General features: G+C 40.9%; 1 protein-coding gene across 1 annotated transcript; it reads right to left on the bottom strand.

Annotated features, from left to right (window-relative positions):
- Positions 1–3,091: 3,091 nt before the first annotated feature.
- OLFM4 (olfactomedin 4) lies at positions 3,092–26,247 on the bottom strand. Its single transcript, XM_066313352.1, has 6 exons — positions 26,155–26,247; positions 23,897–23,974; positions 20,195–20,347; positions 14,040–14,252; positions 12,985–13,138; positions 3,092–5,311 (listed from the first exon to the last, which is right to left on the bottom strand). Exons 1-6 carry the CDS (start codon positions 26,236–26,238, stop codon positions 4,518–4,520), a joined length of 1,476 nt encoding a protein of 491 aa, XP_066169449.1. The 5' UTR covers positions 26,239–26,247; the 3' UTR covers positions 3,092–4,517.
- Between the last annotated feature and the right edge of the window lie 251 nt (positions 26,248–26,498).

The following is a 26,498-nucleotide window of genomic DNA, read 5'->3' as shown; positions in this document are numbered from 1 at the left end:
TGGTACAAATTCAGGGATGCATTGTAGCTACATCATGTGCGTATAGCTACAGAAACAGTTTCCAACAGAATGTTTACACTGTTGTCTGGAAGCATATTGTTTGCCTACTTTTCAAAGCCAATTTATATGCAGCACACATCACAGCATGCACGAAAATTCAGACAAAAACACAGATGCATGCAACAATCCCTGGCCAGCTCTTGTTGTTCCTTATTGTTTGTTTCTCAGAAGTACCCAGGAAAGAGGAGGAAGGTAGCAACCCATTATGCTGGGTGCTGTACTACCCTAAACTCAAAGACAGGTATTTCTCTTGAGGAACATGTAGTCTCTATTTGAGACAAGATACAACAAGCAAATGTAAGAGAGAGTGAGGGAGTGACATACGGGAATGAATAATAAGAGAGTTTCTGCATGCCAGCTTTATGCACTCATGTGCCAGCTAATTGAATACACGATGCATATAAATACCAGGCTCCTACTGAAAGCAACAAGTTAACTGTAGCCAGTTAGCAATTTATCAGGAGCTTCACAGAGAAATTAATGAGAAATTTGAAGGAGTCCAGGCAAGGGCTTCCCAGAGCAAAGTGTCAGGTGGGAGAAACAGAAGGGTATGGAACAAGGGAGCTGGAGGATGAAGAAGTTGGCATTGTTGCATTGTTTAGGCAGCAAAGCAAGGAGGGTCAGGTAACTTGATTGCTGAGAGGAAAGGATGTGAAATCCTGGATCAAAGAATAATAGAGAGTTTATATCTAACTTATTAAAGAAATATGAGACCAAAAAGGACTGCAAAAGGCAAAAGAGGATGTCACTGCACTTTGAATAGACCAGGTAGAACAACGTCAGTGAGGGTAGGAATGTCTGAGTGAAAAGGACCAGACTGCTTGCTACTTATGTCATTGCAGGCAAAAGCCTTCTCAAGAAACAGTGTAGATCCACCAAACCAGTAAGAGTCCACGCTGGGAAGTATGCGGTAGGGTCTTCTTCACATCCAAGGAAGAAGGGAAGGAGGGACTACTTCCCAAACAAAGCAGAGGTAGCACCAGCAACAGGAGAGGGGGCAACAGGGACAGCAAGTGAGGACTGCCTAAGGCTGTGTCCTGTAGCCAGATCAAGAACATGCTTTAATTTTAACAGTCAGCTCTACTAAACCACCTTCAGTCAAGGCCTGAAAGGACAAGTCTAAGAGAAGAAGTGAAAAATTTACTACTCCCACTTCTTGAAGGGCCTTTGCAGAAGATCCCCCTCTCCCTACATGCCATCGATGTATGGATCAGAGCTGAGTTTCCTACCTGAAGTGTTTTGAGATAGGTGGTGTGAAAACCACTCAGCAGCGAAATTGCCTCTAAGTCCCTGTACTGCAGTTCCCTGTGTCACCATGCAGACAGATGTCCTCTCCACCTACCTCTGTGGCAGGAACTATTTATGCTCAATATTGTTTATAGACCCCAAAACCTCCATGGGGAAATGCCAAATCAATAGGCTGAGTGCTGAAATGAAGTCATTGTGTGCTTTTATTTTTTCTGTTTTTAAAAGGATAGTGATCTTTTTACAACTCTGCAAAGCACCTTATTAACAGAAGCACTGCCAGTGCCCTAGGGGCACTTATGTACCTCACTTCCCACCATGCCGACCTACTTGTGGCTCCTCATCCTGGCACGGGCACTGGGACAGTCCCTGGCAGCCTGGCCTGCCCTGACAGACCTGTGGGGAGTCTCCACTGCACCCAGCACCCGCCACCTGAGAAATATTAGCACAGGAAAAAAATCAAAAGACAAACTCAGCCTTGCCAGCACCAAAACATCCCAACCCAGCCCCTCTACACAAGATATTTTAAAGTTTTGAAAGAGCAGGGTTTTTCCTTCTGCTATTGAACTATCAAGAGTCAACCCAGTTGTGCTTTATTTACTCTCCAGTGACATTGAGTGGGATCCTGAAGAGATGGCTGCTGTCACGATCTTCACCCCTCAGTGGCCACACAATTGGAGCCTGGTCCCATGCCACACAGGGCCTGGGCCACACTGCAACTGGACATGGTGGGCAGTCAGAGCATTCTGACCCCAGCTCACCATGGATGCCTCCAGTCCAGGCCAAATCTGGTTTCCAAAGGGGAGAAAGCTGTCCCCAGGAATCACAGAACAGTAGAATTATAGAATGGTTTGGGTTGGAGAGGACCTTGAAGATCTTTTAGTTCCAAGCCCTCTGCCATGTGCAAGAACACTTGCCACTAGACCAGGCTGCTCAAAGCCCCATCCAACCCGGCCTTTAACATTTCTGGGGATAGGGCATCCACAGCTTTTCTGGGCATCCTATTCCAGCATCTCCCCACCCTCACATAATTTCTTCCTAATACCTAACCTAAATCTAAGCTTCTTCAGCCGAAAGACATTGAAACATTAAAGACATTGAAACATTAAAGACATTGAAGGAAGGACTTGAGAACCACAATCAATTCACTAGAATCTATTACTTGCATGCTAACATCAACTCCCACCCTAAAAGGTGGGAAGCTAAGGACCCTCAAGGCCCATGCTGATGGCATTTCTTGATAATAGGTGGAGAGCTATTCACCTTCCTTAACACACACATAGATGAAAAGAAAAATATTTTTTGCAGTATTTTCTTCTTCCTTTCTCAGCCAAATCCTTATTTGGTCTGTTGCAAATTATTCACACAGCAGCCCTGCCTGTACTGCCTGATCTGATTACTGCACCAACGCCTCCATGGCTTTCAAATTCATTTCACAGGTTTCCAAGAAACAGATGCTGATACCTGATAAGTGGCAGCACCTGGATTCAAAACATGTTATCAGTTCATCTGCCTCCAAAATCTTGAGTAACATCTCAGCTTGGTGAAGAAGTGTGAGCCCTAACCAGCTAACATATTTCCATGCAGGGAAATAAAGCTCCCCTTCCATACTTGTTGACATACAGATTCACACCTTTGCGTTCTTCCTACTAAAGCACACAGAGTCCAAGTGAGTGAAGTGATCCTGTTTCAAATATTTGGTTCCCAGGGTTCCCATTGCATCCCAGAAGTTATCTGTTTGTCACAAATAGCTTCAAATGGCTCTACAGAACAGGTGAGATTCTTTGAAACTGTTTTTTTATTAAAACAAAAGCAATCATTTGCATACATGTTGATTTTGATTATCAGAGGACATAAACACATAAGTAACAGAAGAAAATGAACCACATAAACTGCTTTCTTTGTCATTTCAGAGTTCTGAATTTCAGTGTTTTAGCTTGCTTTCTGACATGATGAAAATAAGACATTGTTACAGTGCACATATTCAGAAACTATCACACAATACCCATTTAAAAAAATTAAAAACATATCATATCTTCAACTAGTTTGGCCAAATTCATGTTTTCCACAAAACCTCTTACCTTGCTGTAAGACAGAATTACCCAGGGAACAAATTGGAACCTAGATTAACAAGGCTCTCAAGAATCTAATTACAGAATGGCAAAAAATGTTGAAAAGAGGCACATCAAATAACATGTCTGTTATTCTATGGCAATGTATTATATAGACCAAGAGCCACTTGTGGCCAATAATGTCAATGGGAGGATTTGCATAAACTTAGAAGATCATAAAGAAAAGGAAAACAGTGTTCTTTCCACTGCACTGGCTGGAAAATGGAGTATATAGCTAGATTGTAGTAAGACCATTCATAGGGCCAGGTTTAGACACACAGAATTAATAAGGGAAGCAAAGCAGGACAGAAGAGAAAACTGATGAAAACCATACTGCCAGTTTTACCTCCACAAGCACTCCAATAATGCAGCCTGGTAGTGTGGCAGCTTGGGAGAGTGTTGAACATCTTGGAGACAGCTACAGGTGGGGGCCAAGAGCCACTGTCCCACTGCATCACTGCTGTCAAGGGCACTGAGCCCTGTCCCTTCCACAATGCCTTCTCTTCCCTTCCTGTGGTAGGACTTACACAGCAAAGCGCATTTTTACCCTCCCTCCTGAAGTCTTGAGCCAGATACTACTGCTTCCAACTAACAAATAGATTGCTGTCTTCCAACCAAGTCTACTTCCTAATCTATTTTAATCCTTGAATTAATTTCTCTGAGGCCTCATTTCACTCTGATGAAGATCAGTGGAAATTCATTTTGTTTCTGAGTGCCTTGCCTGTGTTACTCTGACAAATGCAAATCAGAGGGTAATTAGCTACTCAGTCACCAGATAGTCTGTGCCCAGCTATTTCTGCAAACAAAAAGCACTAAATCTATGCACTGAATCTACCCCCAGGGACAAGACAATTGTAAAGCACCAAGCACCAATAAACAGCAAAGAAAACCTAAAAAACCCTATAGTGCCAACTGCTGCCAGCAATATTTGTGGTCAGAGTGGGCAATCCCTTTAAAGAGTGTAAGTACCTGTACGACACCCCCAGATACAGTACATCAGACCAGATGAACTCTGAACTGGCAGTAGAATTATCTAAAGGTCCATTTGATCACTCATATTGGTTGCTGCCACTTTTATCATATGCACGTGTCGCTGAGGTACTAAGACTGAAATGTCACATCATACCTAACTAGGTAACTATCACTGTAAACATACAGTTTCTGATCTGTGGGGCTATAATCAATACTCTGGATTGTATCTAACTTTTTATCCATAATGATACTAATTCTACCTTCTTGGCCAGTACTTGTGTCATACATGTAGAAGATCTCCTCTTTCTTAGTGTTCAATGGCCTTGTGGCGTAAAGAACACCACATAATATGAAAGCATTGGAAACAGATGGCTTGTACTGTCTCGTCTGCCAAGTATTTAGCACATCAAGTGTGGTCTCATTGAGCTTGCTAATCACAATGTTGCCCACGTTATTTTCAGTTGAATATATTACCCATAACCCACTTTCATCCACGGCAAAATCTATGTCCTGCCATGCTACGCCTGCATAAGAGAAGCGGTTACCAATAGCAGCACCTGGAAGCTCCTTCCTCAAAACCTCTCTGTTTGTTTTTATATCATGCTTCACCATGTATCTCGAAGCATAAGCATGATAGTACAAGTAATTTTTATAAAGAGCTGCACCACTTCCTTCCCCATATGTTACTCTCCTTTCATACGCGTATTTAAACAGGAGCAAATCATCAAAGGAATTGTAAATTCTGAAGTATTCTAAGTATCTCCCATCGGTGTTCAGTGGTGCAACCCAATAGACTTCATTCTGTGGGTTAGAGGGATCATAATCTCTACCCCAGGAACCGTATTTGTAGGAAAATCCTCTCCAGTTCAGCTTGGCAACATAAGGCTGGCTAACATTCATTGGTCCACGGTGAACACAGGTACCTGTAAGTAAAGAGAAAAAATAAACAAGTTTTCCAAATGTCATTACTAGGAGAGAGGTTTTGCAGACCTCTCCCTAGAGAGCCTCTACCTCTCCCAGTAGCCCCTAGACTGTGCTTAGTAGGGAATAGTTTTTTGACCAAGCACAGACATAAATGCACAACTTCATGTGTAAAAGGCTCATTTTGGGCCAAGGTCAGCAACTGGATGGCATCCCTTGTTACAAGTTGACTCAAAAACTCAGAAAAAAACTTATACTATGTATTATTACACTTATTTGAAAGGGGATGTGGGGGATTAATTTACAGAAAGTAAGTGCTCACTGTGCTGTTCCATACAAGGGAGAGATTTGTGTTTCTACCCATTTGAAGCAGGCCAGCCTGATGCATTAGGAAATCCCTTGGAAAATACAATTTCAGAAGCATTTTAGGTTATTTTCTACCTCAGTGGAACTGAAAGCATGGGAGATGGGGGGAAAAAGAATGAGGAGCACCTGATTTCTGTGTATTTCACTGTGGAGGGGAAGAAACGAACAGCAGCAGCAGTAATTCCAGAGTCACATTTCAGATTAACATTCTGCTGTCAGAATCACAGCTTTACAACTGTGTGTCACAGCCACATGGTGCCTTCCACCTCAGGCCCTCAAAGAAATCCGCAGACTGTAACAATCACAGCCCAGGAAATGTAGACTGATTTTTCTCTGACTTTTCATGTGAGGCAACTCTAAAGAAAATATGACTTCAGTCTGAACCAGAGCAGCTTTGTTTTACACATATCAACTGCAAAACCACTTTCAGGATCATGGAAAAAAAATTTAAATGCAAGAAATAGTTTCCTTTTACTCATGCTGAATTAGTGACATTCCTAGGACATTAGTTTTCTGATAACTTCTCAATATTGTAAGTCACTGGTTGGAAAAAACTCCACTCAGAAAAGTCCCTGGCTTCTCATGAATGTGAAGCTGCCACTGGCAAAAACCAGCATGAACTTTCCAAGTGTTAACATTAGCTTTTTGTATTATTGCCACAAAAGTGTTCCAGATTTTCTCTGTCAGGTTATCTTCACCTAAGGTAATGGAGACAGAGATATCAAGTGGCTGGCACCAGCTCACAAGCTTAGTGGTACTGCAATGTTTCCCACTTCACAGGGTGTTCTAGCCACTAGATAGTCTTTCTTATTAAAGATGGAGTATAATATGAATAGACCCAAGTCTCACACATCACTCAGTGAATAAATGAATGTCCAAAAATTTTTGTGTTAATAATACCTCCTTCAAAACAAGAACTCTGTGCAGTGACAGCTATGGTGCTGCTGAAAGTCAAGACTATCTTCTGAGGTTCTAATACTTTGAGCGGGAACTATGTCACAATTTCTTGCAGCTTCTATGACAAGAATGGCTCATAAGCTCAGTCATATGAAGGGATGTCTGGCATGCAAATAACCTGTCTTAGCACAAAGAAGAAAGAGGAATAACAGAGAAAGACTTTATCTTTTGCCCTCAAAGCTCACCGTCCCTAAGCATGGCCAGGCAATACTTACGGAGATGAACTGGAAACTTCTGAAACCACAGACAGAAAAGGTCTAGGGGACATTTTGTTCTCAAACACTTTGCAGTCTGTCTCACAGAAAGGAAAATTAGAGGCAGACCAATGTGAAGTAATCTACTTGGAAAAAGATTGGAAAAAAAGATAGTTGCTGAAAAAAAAAGCACAGTTGCAAAAGCAGAAAAATCTTTTCTGATCTGCTTTGCCCAGCAGAAAAGTGTTCTTTCTACCTGTGGGACTAGAAAACCTGTCTCCTGAATGTTAGTAGTGTCCAAGCACTGACATTTGTGCCGATGGTAAAGTCAATTTGGGCAGTGAAGCTCTGCATGTCTCCCCCCTTCTCAAAACCTACTTTTCTCCTGCTTCTGCTACATAACACCTTCACTCCTCACAGTTTTGTACTGTCTTATGCTAGGGACTGTGACCTGATGGATATGTGATTCACCTGCAGCCTCCACTCAACATCTGTGAGGAAGGTGGAGCATTTTTATATTAAATATAAATCACTATAATGAGATAAATCCCTATGTCCCCAGGCCATGTTGGCAACTTTCTCCTGACTGGGGTCAGTATTGCCCATGGGAGCAGCTCTTCATCACTGAGTCTCCATCTGATGGTAAATGTAAACATTCCCATCTCCTCCCCCAGACACTTGTGCGTCCTGGGTTTCTTGCAGCTGAAACATGGCATGACCCTGGTTGAATGCTGCTTTCCTTCGTGCCACCACGAATCCATTCGAATCAGCATTCCTGGCTGAGAGCAGATGAGCATTTAAGCATGTACTTAAGCGCTTTACAGAGGACGAGGCCCTGGAGCAGAAATCTCATTTCCAAATATAGCACACAAGGCAGGCACTGCTGTATGGCTGGCCAGGCTGTATCTCTGGAAATTGCACGTAGCATGTCTAGTAACATGGCCTCAGCACTTGGCACAGCAGCCAGCATTTGGAGGTGCTTACACCTCAGCTCATGCAAAGGAAGAAAGCTAAGGCAGCCAGTGCAAAATGGCTTGCAGCCTGCCAACTTCATAAATCAATTTGAACTGTTTTTTTCTCATATCTCTATTATGTATTGCTACCTCCGGCATGAGGACTTATTTAAAACTGGTGACATATTGAATATATTACTGTGCTTAAATCACAATAAACTTATCTCAGAATTAAATGGTTATTAAATGCTCTAAAACTCTTCATTTGTTTGAAAAAATGTGGCACCAAAGCTTGCAGGTAGTGAAGCACTGCTAAGCTCATCTATATGCGACCTCAAATAATTTTTCATGTCATTAAGCAGAACACAATTCCAGATTTATTTTAATAATTTATACATTGTTTCATAAATAAAAAACAAACGTGTGTTCAGCAGAGAGACCTTTTTTACAAAAGAAATAATAAATTATTATTTCTTCCCGTAAAGAGATCTCTCTGCTGAACACTTGTTTGGTTTTTATTTATGAAACAATGAATTATTAAAATAAAGTTAGAAGTGTGTTCTGTTTTAATGACATCAAAAATTGTCTGAGGTTTCTATAGAGTATGTGCTTGATTTTTATTTCCTTGAAAATTCTCATAATTTTATTTTTTTTTTACAAAAAACCTCTGTGGTAGTCGGGGGTGATCTGTCTTTCACACAGGTTCAGAAGAATTCATTGTTGTTTATTTAATCTAAACTTGCTTCCCTGTCTAGATCTTGTGGGAAAAAAATGCACAAAAGAAACAAAGCGTCATGTAATTTTGTAAATATTAGAAGGTACTTGAAATAAATTCATATGCATTATTCAAACTTTCAAGTTTTTAACTCCTTTCTCCATTGTTTTGGGCCACAAATAAATGATGTCCTGGTATTTCTGCCTTCCTTTGTCTTGTGCTTATGTAGTAAACAGAGCAGGGAAGGACTGGCACAGGTACATACACACATACTTGTCTCCACATAAGGAACCAGTACCTCATCTCAATTATATACTAATCCTTCTGATTCATCAGAAAAAGAACTGACACCTAATTGTTGGGACAGAAGGGAGCCTGACTTGCTTGGCTAACAGGCTGCAGAACTGAGCATGAGGCACATGCTGCTGGATCTCACTTTACCCCCTTCACTCTGAAGCACTGGCACAGCACATCAGCTTCTTACTCCAACAATACAAGAAAACATTCCAGCAGCCTCCTCCCGCCAAAGCAGCTGCAGCTGATTGCAGAAGAGAAGGGACCACCCTTGGGCTATGCAGCCAAAGGTCATGAGACAAGATGGGACCCACATTGGAAGGAACTCCCACGAGGAGCTCCCACAGACACCAGAAGCAGGCTGGTGCTACATTCTCACATATCCTCTCAAGCACCAGATGTGCATCCTCCCCTTCCATTAGATGAACCACCGCATCTAGATGTTACCAGCCTTCCCAAGGCTTGAGATACTAAAGACAGAGCTCTAGGAAAGGTTCTCAGCTCGAGGAAAGGAAAGGCTCATCCTGGCTCCTACTGTCTCACTGACACAGGAATACCCACAAAGACATTCCAGTCTTCCCCCAGTATCACGGGGAACAGGTACAAGCAGCTGCCTAAAAGAAGACCTATGCTGGCAACATTTAACAGGAGTGAGGTGGAGGGAGGGCTGGCATGCCTTAAGGCAACTAAGCAGCAAAGGTCTTTCAACTCAGCTCCCTCCAATGCCAGTGAATAAATGCATGCGTCTCCAGGGGCAGCTCAGGAAGTCCTGAGGAGGACAACCATCCAGTTCTTTTCAGGTGCCTCTGGGCATGTCTCTGTCTTTGTGTATGGATGTATTCAGTTCAAAACACAACCCAAAATGTTCAAAAAACACAGATGGCTTGGGTCCATAGGAGGTAAAACATAAGCTCAGAGTGAAATCACTACAAGACTTCAATAGGGTTGCCTGAGTTTCAGCATTAGGCTGCTCCAGGTATTCCTCCTGCTGAGATCTACTCACCAGTAGCTTGAAATGTTTAATTTTTGAGTGTATAAAATCCAGGGGGGAAAAGACAATGCTGCTTCTTTTTTCCTTTCCTTCCATTTTGCCTTTGAATTTCATCTGACTCACTTCTTCCTGCTTCCTCAGATAATTTCAGTGAATCTGCTGCAGAGTCCTCAAAGGACCATCCTGAGGTCTTTTGTCTATATACCCTCCCAATGCAGCCAACATGAGATCAGCCCAAAGGAAAATGAATGGATAAATATTTCTTCCCACTGGAGTGGTGAGAGGAGAGATGCCATGAACCACTGCAGATAGGAAAGCCAGTGACAATGATGGGGATGACTACCTACCTACCAGACACTCAGACACACACCACACCTCTCCAGTCAGAAGGTAAGGCAAATGGAAACCAGTGATTTCTTTCTGCTATATTATTTGAGAACAGGCCTGCTCACTAGCAGAGATACAGCAGCAAAAGCCTTGGGGGACAGAGTCAGAGGGGCTGCATACTACAGCAGTGTGAAGCAAGAAGCTTTAATTAAAGTTGCATTTAGACTCATGATCTTAGACAGCTTGGGGATTAGCCAAGCTCTCTCTAGTTCAGGCTGCCTACCCAAAATATGCAGGAGAGAGGATGAAGGGGAAAAGAAAAAGCAATCTGAAAGCAGGACAAAGAGTCCGTTTAATACAAACATTATAAATATAATATGAACTAAAATCGGGGCAAGGCCAAGAGGTTTGGCAGGAATTCAAGGCACTCAAGCTTGCAGAGAAAACATACAGAAATGGTATTCAAACACACAAATGGGTGCTAGAAAGCTCCAGAGGCCTAGCTGTGAGCATCCATGCTGCACCTCCAAAATGACCAGCTAGGAGATTCAGGTCTCACACATACTTGCTCTGTCTTCCCAAGCAAAAATACATTACTGCTTCTAAGTGTTTTCAGTTGCAGTCTTCAGGACATGTAGCTGCTCTTCAAAGTCCTCTGCACAGATGGTAGTTGCTCCCCACCAGTCACACAAAGTCACGACATCCTAGTCCTGTGTGGATTAGCAGGGATCTGGCCTACAAAACACCTGGGTTATCTGTAGAGCTAACATCTCTCAACACAAAGAAAGCTTGCCAGCCTACAACAGTTTCTCTGCCAGTCCTTTGTCCTCTTCAGAGACCACACTCACCCTAAAGGAGGCCATGTAATAATACATTCACACACATCCTCCAACCCCTCCCAGGTTCCTACCTCTGGACAGAAAAACTTACAGACAACACCAGAGGTTGTCCTCAGCTGATGTCAGTTCTGGTAACTCTCTGGAAGTTGTTATACCAAGGAGGGGTTTAACCTCCTTCATTCTTTTCCTGCTACAATGCAATGTTGCCATATGCAAAGGTGCCTGAGCTGTCTGACCAGTCAGGAAAAAGGCAATGCTAAAGCAATACTATTTCAGGGCCAGATAAAGTCCATCCATCTTCCTACTATACCCTGAGAAACAATGCTGAATAAATCAATTACAGTCACAATTCCATGCAGTTCCATTTACCCGTCCCAGAGCTACCATCCTGCTCTAGACCATGACTTGCCTATCCCTGCATGGAGCTGCACCCTAAATGTAGTTTCCCCTTTCCTACACAGTGAAAGCTGCTATATCCCACAGACACACCATTCACCCAGATGATAAAAGCAGCCCTCTTCTCCATGACTCATGGAAGGACACAGTATTCTTGTTCCAGAGCTCAGTACTTTCTCACCAAAAGCTTGCTGAAGGCTTGAAGAAAACGAGATTGTTTCTTTCCACACACCATCACCCTCAATAAATCAGTGAGATGCCCTTCAAGTACTTCTAAAACATTGTGGAGTTTTTTTCATTGAAACATTTTAAACCCTCCAGTAAGGAGCAGAGAAAGGCCTTGAGATTTTTTACTGCAGGTTTTTGTTTCAGATTTCTTTCCTGTCTGATTCCCAGACAAGGTGTTACTCATGCATTCGGTCAGAGAAACACAACAACTACTTGCACCACCATGAAACCCTAAGGAGGGACTGCTCACCCTAAGGGAAGTTTGTATTTCTGCCTCTCACCTTTCCAATGAGATGTTTGAATTAGCTGACCTCAAGATGATCAGAGGTAAATGCTGGTAGGTGCAAATTTGTGCTCATTGAAAGCAGGACATGGCTCCTCCTTTATTATGGGCTCCTCTAGTTGATTGTTAACCAGCTTACGTGAAAACAAGAATCTTCTCCTGGGTATTGTGTATAACACAACACTTTTGCTCTTACAATATTCTGGCTAAAGGAATCCTCTGTGTATAAAACACTCAGGGGACCAAGACGCTTTTAGAAATCCTCCTGTCTGTTAGCAACTGGGATTCTTGACCTGGCATATCTAATCTAGTGTTTCCTAAATGTTTTGTTCCAGTATATCATATCTGACTCTCAGAATTTCTCAGACTATGATTCACTCACAATGTGATTTTTCAAACTGAAAATTTTTGTCAAGATAAAAGTGTTCTTTCAGTTATAAACTAATTACCACACCCCCTGTAACTCCTAACACCACTGCACTCTGGGAGCCACTGACCCAGGTCCCAGAATACAAACTTTCCTAGTTAGGAAAACTATAAAATCTTAAGTCCATTGAAATCAGTAATAAAGCTCCCCCTTATCTTCCTGAGACTAGAATTTTTCCCTAGGTCCTTTGTCCATCTTTTTTAGAAACATCTTTTAACTGTGAAGCAAAAGTAATCTTCATGTGAAGCTCCCTTCTGGAGCTTGCATATCAACAGCTTTAGGACATCAACAGTTGCTCATACATTTTTCCAAGCAGCATTAGAGCAATAAATATTGCCATGAACACAGGTCACTTTCACAGGAACTACTAAAAATCAAAGGTAGTTAATAAAAAAAATCATTTCCCACAGGTAATTGTTCTGAAAAAAAAATTAGGAGGGACAGAGACTCACTTTTCACCTTATATGTAAGAGAAAGACTGCAACTTCTAGCTGAAAACAGCTACTGTGTTTCTAAGAATTGATTCCTGCCTTCATTTTCCTTTTGAACAATTGATGAAACATTAGGAGCTGTCTGCTCAGTTTTTCAAGAGCTGAGGAGTATCATTACAATTGTATTTAATATTAATAAAGGGAAGTCTCTCCATTTACAGTTTTAACCCTGTATTATATTATCTCTTATGTGTTATCCAACAGAAATGCTCACCTGGTGGGAAATAAGGGGGTGGTGTAGTTTTGGTTGCATTCTCTTCACACTCTTTCAAGCGTTGCTGCAGAGAGGCAATTTGTCGACGAATTGCAAGGACATTGTTTTTGTCCAGTGACTCTAGTTCATTTACCAGTATTGTCAGATTGGTGATCTAGAGGGGGAAAAGATTAAGGTTTTATCAAGTTTAATATCAATGTTATTTTACAGATATTGGCAGGCAGGGCTGATCACAAAAGACAGTGCAGAGAAGGTTCTGAGAAATGGGCCTTATCCTCATAGCCTCAGCTTGATGTTTCCAGCAGAGTATGTAACCACAAGGATATGCTTTAAGACTAAGTTGTATAACAGTATGCAAAAATAGTGTTATTTTACTCATAGTGTAAAAATATACAGTAAGTCTTAGGCAAGTACTAGCTGTTAAACATAAAAAGTATTTATTCCAGCCTTACACAAGTATCTGCAAATTTCATTTGCAAAGATAGTGTTTTTAATCACCTGCTTGATGATCTAGAGGACAATGGAGCAAATGAGATTTTACTTCCCATCTTAAGTAATTATTCTCTCTAGGTGAGTGATTAAATACAATTTTGAAAATATGATTTATAGTCTGCTAGGAAGGTGATAGTCTTTCCCACTTCTTGATTTCATATTGATTGGGCCACTGCCTTAGCAACCAGCAGCTAATTTTTTAATTATCTAAATTAAAGCACACCAGCTTTCAAGCATGGGGGTCTGTAAATTAATATTTATTGTAATAATTTAATCAGCTTGAGTGTTTAACACTATGCAAAACTTTTAACTTACAGGCAGATATTTGGCAAAACCAGAGTGGACTCCATTTGCTTTGAGGTTTCTTTACTTTTCTGTGCTCTATATCAAGGAATAAGATGTTAATACACTTAAGGTCAAGCTTTCTTTTAATTTATGCTGATTAAATGCTAAAATAATTCCACTAGCTGCAGTAGAGACAGACTGCATTTCCTCAACCTAAAGAGAGAATAGACTATCTGTGTATTTGAACCCTCTGTGGCTAATAAAGACCTTGGCAATACCTCCAAATATATTTGCTCAACGATGACACTGCTTCCAACAAGGCTGGGTTTCAGCTGAGTGACCAGCCTCTCTAGCTCATGGATTTCCACTTTTAGTAACTGGAAGTCCAATTCTGTATAAGATACACCACCCGACTCCACTTGCTGCACTCTGATGGTTAGATTGAAGATTTGCTGCTGATACAGTTCAATTCTTTTTGAGTACTCCTTAACCTGAAAGCAAGAAAAAAGACATACATATTTGAGTCCAGGTTAGCAAATAAGACAAACCTGTTTGAAATCCTTATTATATTTCTGAGTATCCTATGCATAGCTTCCACATACTTGCCATATATATTCTTCACATAAATGGCATAAATGTAATTCTCATCACATACATAAAAAATATGAAATTTAACCCTCATTTATTGTTGGCAGTTTCAGAAAATCCCCTCAGGAATGCCTGGGGATAACTGAAGGAAGAATTTTACTCACAGTCTTCCATTTTTTTTAATTCATTACCAATATTGTCTCTGTGAGCTAATTTTATCCTCAGTATGCCAACTAACATTGGTGAAAATTTTATTAGGAAATCTGCAGTGCATTATCACTCAAAAGCAACCACAGAAGGCTGCAAAATGCAATAAAGAATTCCCAAGTTTTTCAGCTTCATTTCCTATTAACTCTGAATCCAAATAGGACTTTACCCTGTGCACATTTTAATTGTGTCAAACATTGGCAGAACTCATTTGATGCTTGTCTTTGGGCAGGGAGGAAATATTTAAACATAGTGTTAAAATCAAATCTGGTTTAAATTAAAGTGTTAAATATATAGCAAGCATTAGCTGGAGTAATTTATAGAGCAGCCTTTTCAGTCTTTGAATCATTAAATAGTTGTCCAGATAAATATATTTTCACACATATATATGCTGAGGTAAAGGTCACAGCACAAGCATTGTGAAACAGAATGTTAAGAACATTATATGGATTAGGACTTCCCTTAGAAATGTTAGTTCCTTGAAATTTAATGCTTTGGTAAAGGGGCATAATTTCTCTCCTATATGCTTCATATATCATTATATCACAAAAGATATGTAGGAATAAATATAAATAGTTTGTTGCACTAGTAACTTCATATTTATACCCTCAGATGGTATTTGTGCCTTTATCAACAGCACTGTAATTTCCATTACTATTATTTCTTCAGCCGAAAGACTTAGCCTACATCTTCTCAAGCTTTCTTGCATTATATTAACATTATATAAAAGTCAGAACTTTTTCCCCATTGTGTCTGAAATCCTGTCATGGTGCGAAGACTATGGACTCCCTGGTTTTCTGCTCTGGCAGCAGCCCTTGAGACAGGGACCCAGAAAAAAAGCCCACATTTATCAAATAATTCCTTTCAATATTGATTGAATCCCTTGTGTACCAAAGAAGAGGTATGGGAGCTCATGGCATGGAAATTTATGAAGAGTATCCTTGAAGATCATAAGTTATTTAGTGATGTGGGTTAAGGAGGAGAAGCATAAGGATAGATCCTCTGCTCAGAAGTATAATTATCAATAGTGGCATAACTATACTATAAATCTTAAGCCACTACAAAAACCCTGCATGGACATACATAGTATACACCAAAATCAGGATGCTCAGTTCCACATATTTAAATCTTTGAATTTGAGTTTGAAACAGATCTTCTGTTCTAAATGTGTGCAGACACACTTCGAGCTGCTCAAAACTGTCAAGTTTCCACATGCTGTAGCAGAAGCACCATGGCTCACAGTATTGGATGCTCTAGATCTCCCAGATGAAGCCAGGATAACTTCAAGTTATTGAATTAAGAATCAAAAGTTATACAATTCAAGTTATACAATTAAGGATCCAAAAATAACAGCCTAAAAACTTAGGCCTAGTTCCTTGTAACTGGCTAGCAACAGTGATAGCTGGGATTACTTGCCCTGACTGTCACCATCATCCGGTAGGGAATAGCAGAAGAATTAATCCTTTTGGAAAAGTCAGGGTTAGTTGAACCTCACACTTTCACTGATCACCAAAATCAGTTTGTTATTGGAAGAGAACTTCAAAAAAATCATCTGGAAAAATTATTCAAAGGCAAATGTTTAAACTGTGTGTCTAGAGTTTGTCCAACAACAACAAAAAACGAAAGAATATTATTACAGCCTGAGAAGTATGAAACATCCATTTCTGAGCAAAATTGCTCTGCTTTGTGAAGCTATGTCTATCCCAGAGGTATCTGGAAATCTGTCTAGGTATTAATAACCTTTCTCACAGTAATACTGGTAATAATAATGCAATACAGACCAAATCTGCAAACCACTGAAATAAACAGGCTGCTGGAATTAGTAATGGCTACTCATTAGTGAGAAACCTGTGAATTTGAAGATTTCCCCAGGGTTTTCAGAGCCTGGACAAAATCCTGAGGGCTGGAACAAGGCATACATAGTTATTTCGGCCCTGACTGCAGAATGCAGACCTGAAGTTCTCCTCCCATATTAAAGGATTTTCACTCAGTCAGCCATCTAGGTCATTTGAGGACATGTCAACACCATCCAGCAGAGTATAGCTGAGCCTGAACTAGCACCATCACTCTGCAGTGCTCTGCACAGCCACACCAGCCTCACAGAGAGCTTAAGCTAATAGCTCCCCTGGCGAATTATTGGACAAATAAAATTTTCTCAGCAGTGCTGCACTAACAGGTCTATACTGCTTTTGCAGATAAATCCAGCACATCTGTTAAGCATTGCAATGCTCAGTGTGGAGATTCCCACCTGCTCGGATCTGGTTTAGGAGTTTCTGTGGGTTAGAAATATCAGTTGAAAAAAGAACACAGTGTTGCTCTATTGATTGGCAGATAGATTTAAGCAGTTTGTAATCCCTGCTCTTGTACTGCATCTACCTGCTACAGACTGGCTGTAGTCTCTTGACAGGCTGGCACAGAAATTCTGTGCATATCCTATTTTTAGGGATACAGACCAATAACTAGTACTGATTGCTGCCGCATTTGTCATAAAAGCCTAAAGTAGGGTATGATGAGAGCATAGGGCTGGATTAGCCCTTTATGGGAACAAAATGGAACCATGTAGGGCATATGTAAGGGGAAAAAAATCCTCAATTTCAGTTTTTCCTCATTCCAAGCATTGTCACCTTCATTTAATGAAAAGGGCAGGAAAAATCCGCGATGCTCATTTAGTGTGTCATTTACCTGCAACTGGTATTTATCAAAACAGGTTTTGCAGCATGAAAGCAGACACTTCTCCAGCACACATTTGGAGAGTACAGAAGGGGGAACAAAGATGCAAGATGGAGATGTAGAAGAAAAAATGTGGGAGGAATGAGGGAAGATAAGAAAGAAATTACAAACCCAGCAACTTTGTAATATCATTCGGCCCAAGACCTGGCTTCGAGCAGGCTTGACCTCTACAGATCCATAAGAAACAAGGCTGGCAGGCTGCCTTCTGAGATGGAGAAAAATGCCATTGCAGGTTAACCTGCTTTGAAAAGCAGGGAGCTTTTCCGCTCCTGTTTCTGTTAAGTGAGGATGTTGTGGCCATTGTGAGCTGTGTTCTGAAAGGCACTTTCTCTTCTTGTGATAATGTGCTGATCCATGACTGTTATAGAAGTGTCCTCTCCCCTTTCCTATTGAGAGGAACAGCCAATTCCCACTTTGCTTTAAAAGGTTAATTTTCTTCTGTAATCATAATTATGCTGGCAAAGGTTGATGTGACAGAGGAAAAATTAGTCTGGTATTTTCAGCCTACGGTTTGTACTCACTTGGCACATGAGAGCATCTCTTTATCTGCAAGCTTCCTTGCCTGCTGATTCTATAAAAGGACCCCCTTGCTTTTTGAATTAGCCAACAATCAGGCAAAAGGTTAATGATTCAATCAGGTTGTTTATCTGGGACTTTTAGCACATGGAAAGCATCCTTAAGATGGTCCAATCCTGCAGCTCTTATCCAGGAAAAGTTCCCATTAGCTTCAAAGGGTGTTTTAGCAGAGCAACAAAGCATGGATTCTCAGAGTCAAAAAAAGAAGCATTCAGTAGAAATTCCCACTTCTGTGGTAAGACTAGCTTACATCTGAATGCAATTCCCTAGGAATTTGCTCAGGATCATTTCTAATAATGATCAATATTGATAGCTTGGGTTTCCTCCATTTCATTATTTCCTGGTCTCTATGAGTATGATCATGACAGAAGCAGTATATAGGACTGCATAAAGAGCAATTTTCTACAACTGGAAAGATAAAGAATTTTTGAGCATGGGGATTTATGCACAACAGGACCTCAGAATACACACATATGAATAGGGTAATGCTCAAAAACTCTCTTCTTTCTACCAAAAAAAAAAAAAAAAAAAAAAGAAAAAAAGGAACATTATAACTGAGAAATTTTACACACATCAATTTACACCAGAATTCAATCTGTTTATTTCAATTTCTGACCTAAAGTGTCTCTTTTCCCGTATCATACCAAAGTATATGTCACACTTCAACTAGATGCATTGTAACACTGCTTGGCTGATAGGTCTCGACAGGACGAGATTCAGTGAAGCCTGAGTCAGGACAAGAGTTTTCACTGTCTGCAGTGAGAATTGCAAGTGGAGGTCAGTGTCTACACTGTGGTACACTGCTGGGCACAGAAGGGTGACAATAGTCACAGCAGCTGACACCAGCAGGCAACCATTAGACATTAAAGTCTAGGGTGGGGACTCAGCTTGCCCTGAATTTAGAGGTGAGTTTCAGGTACAAATCTGGACACCTAATTTTAGGTATCTATTGTTATAACCTGTGTGCCTGAACTCATTGGAGATCTGAGGCTGTCCACACAGAGAGGTCAAGCAGCACTTGAGATGCTCCCATATCTGCCTGGCACCAGCCTAAAGGGAACATGCATCATTCTGAGGAAAATACCAGTAAGAGATAAGTTACACCAGTGTAAGAGACTGGGAAAGGTGGTACTCCTTGAAGAATCATACCCCTCATCCTGTCCCAGCACAGTCACCTTCAAATGCTGGCACTGACCACAGTGGGAACAGTATGGAGGACTGAAATCTCAGGGATTTTATGGCTCATTAACCCTGTGCTGCACTTCCATGCTCCAAGGAATCAGGTAACTCCTGTGCTTGGAGGCAGCAGGATTTATGTCAGTTTGTCCTTCATATGCCTGCTGACAGCTGAATGTGTTTCACTGTTAGCTCCAGCTCTTTCAAGACAAACTATTTGAACTGAAAGATCTTACCACAGGATCCTACAGCCTGTTGTTGTGGGTTTTAAGCACAACTTCTTATCTGTTCTTGATTATACCAGAGGAGGGTTATGAATATTTATGATTAGAATTTATAATTTAATGCTTTGCCTTTTCTGCTGATTAATTCAAGGACACTTCATTTCTTAAGATGCTTGGTTTCCAAAGAAAACACTTTCTGCTGGACACCCAATCTGAATCTTGAATATCTATCCATCATAAAAAGTCAAAGGCAGATTTCTGTCTTCACAGGCAGCCTCACCCAGTGCACTTCAGCATTTGTAGGTTTGCCTGGGTTCCTCAAAAAATGGATCTCAATTCATGCAACAAGCAGCCAAAGCAGTGTGTGTTTGTCTTGAACAGAAATGCATAATTCAGCAGTCTCACTGCCACAGCTTCAGATGTTGACGAGAAAGATTTTTTTTTTAAATTTATTTATTTTTTCCCTGTGAGAGCAGAAGCAGTGAAGGGGCAATTATTCACCTACTTCTTCACTCTGGGCTATGGTGACCTTTCTCCTCTTTCCCTTCACTGCCTTCTCACAATCTGGCTGGCTTGATACAAATAATAACACATGAAAGAGCAGGAGGCTTGGCTTCCTATAGCATCGTGTAGCAATCACAACCTAATAAAACTGAGCCAAAAGAGGAAAAACATAACCATTCTTCCAAAACATACCATATGTCTCTAGCTAAAAAGGCCTAGAAAATAGACCCGAGAACATTCAAATGTATGACACGTTACAATGTCCAAGATTAGAGATTAAATCACCTTTCTCCTTGTTCGTATGGAGCCCCCTTTCCCACTGTTTGAAAGACACACCACAGAAAAATGCTGGCTGCTGTACTTTTTCGTGGGCAACCCTTCTTCAGAAAAGATGCAACTGTTATTTTTAAGACAAAAGAACACCTTACTTTAGAAAGCTCTGCCTCAAACTTCTCCGAGAGCGTTGTGGCTATAATTTCCAATTGCTCAGCCTTCTGCACTGGAAAGGTGGTGTCCGGCAGGTACACAGAGCACTGACAAGTTCCCTCATCATTCACAGAGCCAGACACGTTGGCAAAGAGCTGCAAAAACAAATTGGTAAGAAAAAAGTGTTAATACTCCTCTCTACAATCAGTACCTAGTAATGTCTGGCAATGATACTAACTGTCCCAGTCATGAGATCAACAATTTCTTTACTAGCCATCTTTCACCTTCTTCCAAAAAACTCAAAATATCTAGCAATTTTTATCACTCATCCTTACAAATCTCTCTGAAAATAGTTAAATATTGTTTTAAAGATTTTACTATTGGAAAAAAAGAAGACATACAATAGTCCTTACTTTCCCCATCTTGTGGACAATGTTCCTAAGATAATGAAATAACTTTTCCAGCAGACAGAAAAGCAGGCAACAGCAGGAAAATAATAATGTAGTAAGTTAGGTCTTATAGCTACCATTCTGTTCATCTAAATTGTACAAATCATTTAGTCATTTACATCCATAGAGAGGAAATCACTGAAATAGAACGAGTAACAGGGAATGTTTTGAAAAGAAAAAACCTTTAATTTGAAGATTTGTAGCCAGTCAGAGCAAACAGATATGCATTTAATTATACACCACTGAAAGGTGATGAATTAAATATGCAGGTTTGGCCTAGGGAAGAGATTCTTATTTTGCTACAAAATATTGCTCATAACACCCACACATCACAGCCCACCCATCCATCCTTGTGGATAGTTGGCAAAGCTCTCGCCCGTGAATTGCCTTGTCCCAGTTGTCTGCATGCTCATAGCATCATTACCAAGCAATGTGCATGAGGGACAGAAAGGTCAGGGCTGGCACCTCCTGATCTTGCCATAATTTACAGCCAAGGCTCACTGTAGTCTATAAATACTGGGCTGAATACTGAGTCTGTTTGAAACAGCTCTTTTTTGTTTGTACACAAAATTTTTCCAATTCATAAACCTATCACGAATTTATTAATAAAGATATTTGATGTTACTTTAAAATATTCTGGCACACACTTCAATGCAGCTGCATATTTTTAAGCTACAGACTTGCTCTTTAAAAACACTTCTTTCTATAATCTCCTCTCCTGCCTTGCAGAAATCCCAGTGTTATTATTGGGTTTTCTCTTTTTCTTTCCCTCTTAAAAATAAAAGAACAAAGAACAAAACTATGTCCTGAGAGCTGACATTTCGTTGCTTCTTCCCTTGCTTTTTCACAGTGGTTTCAACTAATGTCCTCACTGAAAAACCAGCCCAGAACACACAGTGATGACAAGCAGCAAAGTAGTCTTGATCTGTGAGCCCAAAAAGAGAAGAGCAGCAAGCAGGAATGATCCCAGTTCACACTTCTGGCAACCTCTTTACTGCAGCCACAACAAACAGCATGCATCTCATTTTGAAAGAAAGCATGGAAAGCTGTTTTATCTGTGCTATTCAAGCACCATGGGCCTTAAAACTTCACTCAGACTGCTGAAGACATTTAACATGAAAGGAAGCAGAGAAGTATCTCATAGCATTCCAGAATGTCCCAACACATAACTTTCATTGATTTCTCTGCCAGGCAGGTTACCAAAGCACTTCTGAAAATCCCACTGAGAACACCTTATGTTTAAGTTTCCAAGTATTTTTGAAGATATGTCTATCAGTATGTAAATTACTATGAAAAATTAGTTCCTAAGTCACTTAGGTATTTCTACACCTCTGAGTCCTCAGTGCACTGGTGTGGTTGGGATGGCAGGCAAGTCACTCAGCAACAAAAAAAGGAGCAGGTGGGAGACGTCAAAAGAAGAAATAAATGCAGCTTAGTGAGTATATAGGAGCTTCTTTGAGACTGTTGTACATTAGTATGCTATTTTTTGTGTGGAAAGTATTGTGTTCTGTTCCTGCTATGTGTAACACAAATATGAGTACATGCATACAAGGGAGAGTATGCTATACAATGTATAGCAATAGTGTGTGCTATAGCTTTGTATGCATTATACTCCCTAGTGTAAACTACACTCTCAACTGTATTACACCAATCAGTTTTCTAGACTTACCCTTCCTATTTCATGTGCTAAAAATAAATTTATAAATGTATTCAGATATCTCCCAAAAAAACTCAAACTCATGCTTTTAACTTCCCTGTGAAAAAACAATCATATTTTAACATTTGAGTTAGGAGGGAGCTTTGAGTTGAAGGTAGTGCTTCACTGCAGGAAGTGCAGCTTATATCGAAGCCAGTAGTTTCCCCAAAAGAGTGGAAACAGCATGGGCAGACAGAATGGCTTCCATTCTTCCACTGACGTTACAAACATTGGGATCATGATGTTGACAAGACCAAGAAGCATTGTTTAGTTAAAAGCCCCGTGGGTCAATAAGTCCTTCAATCAAAATATAATACCAGCCAAATGACAACCATGTAACAAAAATGTCTTCCATCATCCTGTAGAAAAATACATGAGATAGACTGCTACTTTTGATGGTGTTGTATGGTTTTTAAAGTTTAATAATTTACACAGAACGCTTAAAAGGGAGCAAACTGTCCTAGCCTACAGCAAGGACTTGACAGCAACATTCCACTCTGCAAAATTAAGCTGTTACATATACATATTTGAAGCTATGAAAAATGCTCCTTCTCCACATCCCTTCAAATTAACAAAGGGAGTAGGAGCGAGCAGTTGCTCAGTTTTCTGAAGATCAGGAAATTTGTCACTGTAGCCTAGTGACATTTGCAGCTCTAAATCAGCTATTTGCTCATCCTAAGACAAAGAATGGGATCCTCAGAAAGCACACAGCAAGGCCACAGCAGGGACAGAAGCCACCTTAGCTGGGCAAGGAGATGGATAAAGTTTGGGTCCTGCTAATCAGACTCTGAAAGAGAATTCTAACTCCATTTAACTTTCTAAATGCTCTACTGGAGCCAGAGACTCAACTCTGTCTCAGAAGAGGTCCCTCCACACACCCCATATGCCACACTGGTCTTGCCTGGACATACAAAAGATCTGCTGGGAAGCTGAACCTGTGCTTTGGATGAACTGTGTTTTTGACAACAATTTGCAGGACCAAACAGAGCAAGTGTGACCCATTGAATCTGCTCAAAGTGAACATGTTATTAAACAGTCACTGATAGAAAGATGGAAAGAAACCAAACTCTGAAACCTGCAGAACGTGGACTTAAGCACTGTACCAGAAGGCACAGAAATAAGATTCATGTCCCTCTATCATCAAATAGCTGATAATATTTTAACTAGGTGGAACAGGGAGAATCAAGATTTTCTCGCTCCCAGCAACCACAAGTGGGCACTCCTCAGGGACACTGTAATCACCAAACTGTTTGCCACATTGACATTAAATCCCCATCTGTTTCATGTCTGTGGTCCAGTTCAGTAGCTACAAGATTAATGCCAAAGTTTTGGATCTGACTGAAGGCATTGAATGACATGATAGCAGTAGTGATGATTTTGGAGATTCACTACTTCCTAAAATACAGGATACATAAATGCTTTTTCCAGGCAGCACAACTGCTGGCCTTACCTGTGTCAGAGTTAAGTCACTAAGTGACTGTGTAGCATTTAAAGAAAAGGACAAAAGTTCCTAAATTTGGTCTTTTCTGGACTATGTTGAAGAACAGTAATGGTTATACCTTTGGGGAAGTGTGCAATTTGCCATTCATGTTCCTAGGCTGAGTCAGATATGGAAGCATCGTACTGAGATGAGCAGTCTGAAAAGCAAAGGAAAGATTTTCTTAGTGTGATTTCCTGCATATGGCACCATCCCTTCCTCACCAGTTAGCCCCCGTCCTGCAGCTCCAAAGCACTTTGATTTTATTATGGAAGCTATCCTGAGAAACTGTAAAATTTCTGATCTGCTGCTGAGGCGACAGTTTCCCTGGGCACAATGTCACTTCACAGACACCTCTTCTTGAAGAAAGGCTCTGCATGACCAGAGCAGGGCAGGGGACGCTCAGCCTGTCCAGGAGGTGTGAGCTGAGAATGTGACAGGCAGCCATGGCAGATTGCATGGCAGCATGAAAGAACAGTGCCATGCCCCTCTGCCTTAAATCCAGAGAATACCATCCTCCCAGCAGGAATGTCCCCTCCTCACCACCCAGCTCGTGCCCTAGCCTCTAAGCAGAGGACTCACTGCCCCTTTCACACCAAGCTGTCAGGCTGTAAGCTGTTGTGGCTGGGAAACATGTCCCACTCTGCTACTAGTAGCATGGAGGTGACAGCATCCCACCGTGGAGAGGGAGCACTAGGAGAAGACACCACACTGCCAAAGATACAGCCAGATCCACCTTGGGAGCCTTTTATGCAATAAGGACATATACATTTCCTTTAACTTCCATCTGTGACTAATGCCTGCCTTCCTGCAGCAGCAAGGACAGCAGCTGTCACCCTGCACCACACTGGGTGTTACCATGGCCCCACACAGTGTGAAGAGCAGGGTGCATTCCTGTGGTGCAGCACACTGTCACCCATAGTGGGATCTCACCAAAACCTGTGTCTAACTGGGAACTGGAGCAAGACACCCTCAATGTCAAATGGTGTAACAGATGGAGCATCAAATGGGCTTCTCCTGCAACAAGACACTCACTGCTGTGTCTCTGCATTTCCCAAATCCCAGCTGGAACCCTGTTCCTGAGCCAGGGGATGGTGGGGAAATCCAAATGGCCGGCAAAGGGCAGTTCTATTAAGTGGCACAGTGTAAACAAGCTTTGTGGGGCAATTTGTCAAATAAACCCTCTTGAACAGGCACTTGTGTGCTCATACAATTACACTGACCATGATGGGCAGCTGGTAGCAATTAACAGTGTTAGGACAGAGAGCATCACAAATTGTGCAAATTACACAAACTAAGGACTAGCTTAAAGCTAAGCAGACTAAGGAGGACTTTCTCCCCTATTAAGCTTTCTACTCTCAGCTCATCAACATATATTTACACCTCCATCTTGAATTTTGCATCTTTTCATTTCTTGATCAGATAAAAGCACCTTCCCAGGAGGTGCTAACTTCACTGCCTGCATCCACAACACTCCCAAACTTTAATGTAACTAGGGACTCACAGGAATTTTCTGGTTGGTGAATAAACCAGACAAATTAGAAAGAATTATCAGGAGCCAAAATGTTTTTTTCTCAAATTTTAACTAATAAATACTAAAAAGGCAGTCATTTTTAGTCAAACAAAACCAAAATGCTTCATTTGAAAAGATATTCACAAACTCTTTTTCTGAAACCTGAAGCCCCATTCAAATTTTTTTTTTATTTTTTTTTAAGGACAATACAAATCAAAACTATCTTTCACTAATATAATTTATGGCTTTAAAAAAGTATTTCTCAAAGCTTTTTCCTTCCCCCCTGAATCTGACATAGCTTTTGGCTGGGAGTTATTGTTGAGTTTTTTCTGATTGAGTTGGTCTTCTTTGAATTTCTCTCTTTTTGGGGAAAAGGAAGAGCACCCAACAACAGCCAACCAATATGGCTTTCATGTGCCTGGTCACAGAGCATGACAGCAATCATGAAGCGGGGAAAACTCCCACCTCCCAATTCCTTCCACATCAAAGATGTGGATCTCTTCCTGCTATGAGCCTTTGCTAATTAATTAGAAGCTACACAGAGCACTTAATATCCACTCAGATCCTCACTGGGAGTTGCACTCATCTAACCAAAGGCAGAATTTGACTCTGACTTTAAACCTGTGCCTCACTTTTACATTTTTTTACCCAGTCCCTATATATTAGTTGGGGGGAGGATGGAGGAATACTTTGAACTTTCTCCATGCAGAGAACCTCAACATTTGTCTAATAATTTCCCAGTACCCTTAAAAGAATTTTCAGCAATCTAAACTGCATGAGAAGAAGGCAGCAAAGCTCGGGTTATGAGACACCCCCCCCCATCTTACCACTCCTGCTGCTGCTGCTGTCGTCGCAGACAGAGCACTCATGCCCTGCATGAGGAAAAGCACAACTACAAGTGTGTGCTTCATCTTCTCCGCCTGCAGATGTGACAGCAAAGGGAGAAAGGATGTCTTTTATAGTACAGTGTGGGGATTTCCCCTATCAAACATTGAGGAACTTCTATGATATTTTTACAGGTTCTGGGAAAGTGACGTCATAAATTCATATAATAACCAAATTACTAACGTACAAAGAACACAAGTTGCCATCATAAATTAACTATTTCCAGTTTTCTAACAGGAAGCCTTTTCCACGGGGTACAGTATCTAATCTTAATCCTAATTCTATA

Source organism: Sylvia atricapilla, chromosome 2 (assembly GCF_009819655.1).
Source record: "Sylvia atricapilla isolate bSylAtr1 chromosome 2, bSylAtr1.pri, whole genome shotgun sequence".
Taxonomy (NCBI): domain Eukaryota; kingdom Metazoa; phylum Chordata; class Aves; order Passeriformes; family Sylviidae; genus Sylvia; species Sylvia atricapilla.
The sequence above is the reverse complement of the archived record's forward strand: the minus strand, read 5'-3'. Positions and strand labels throughout refer to the sequence as shown.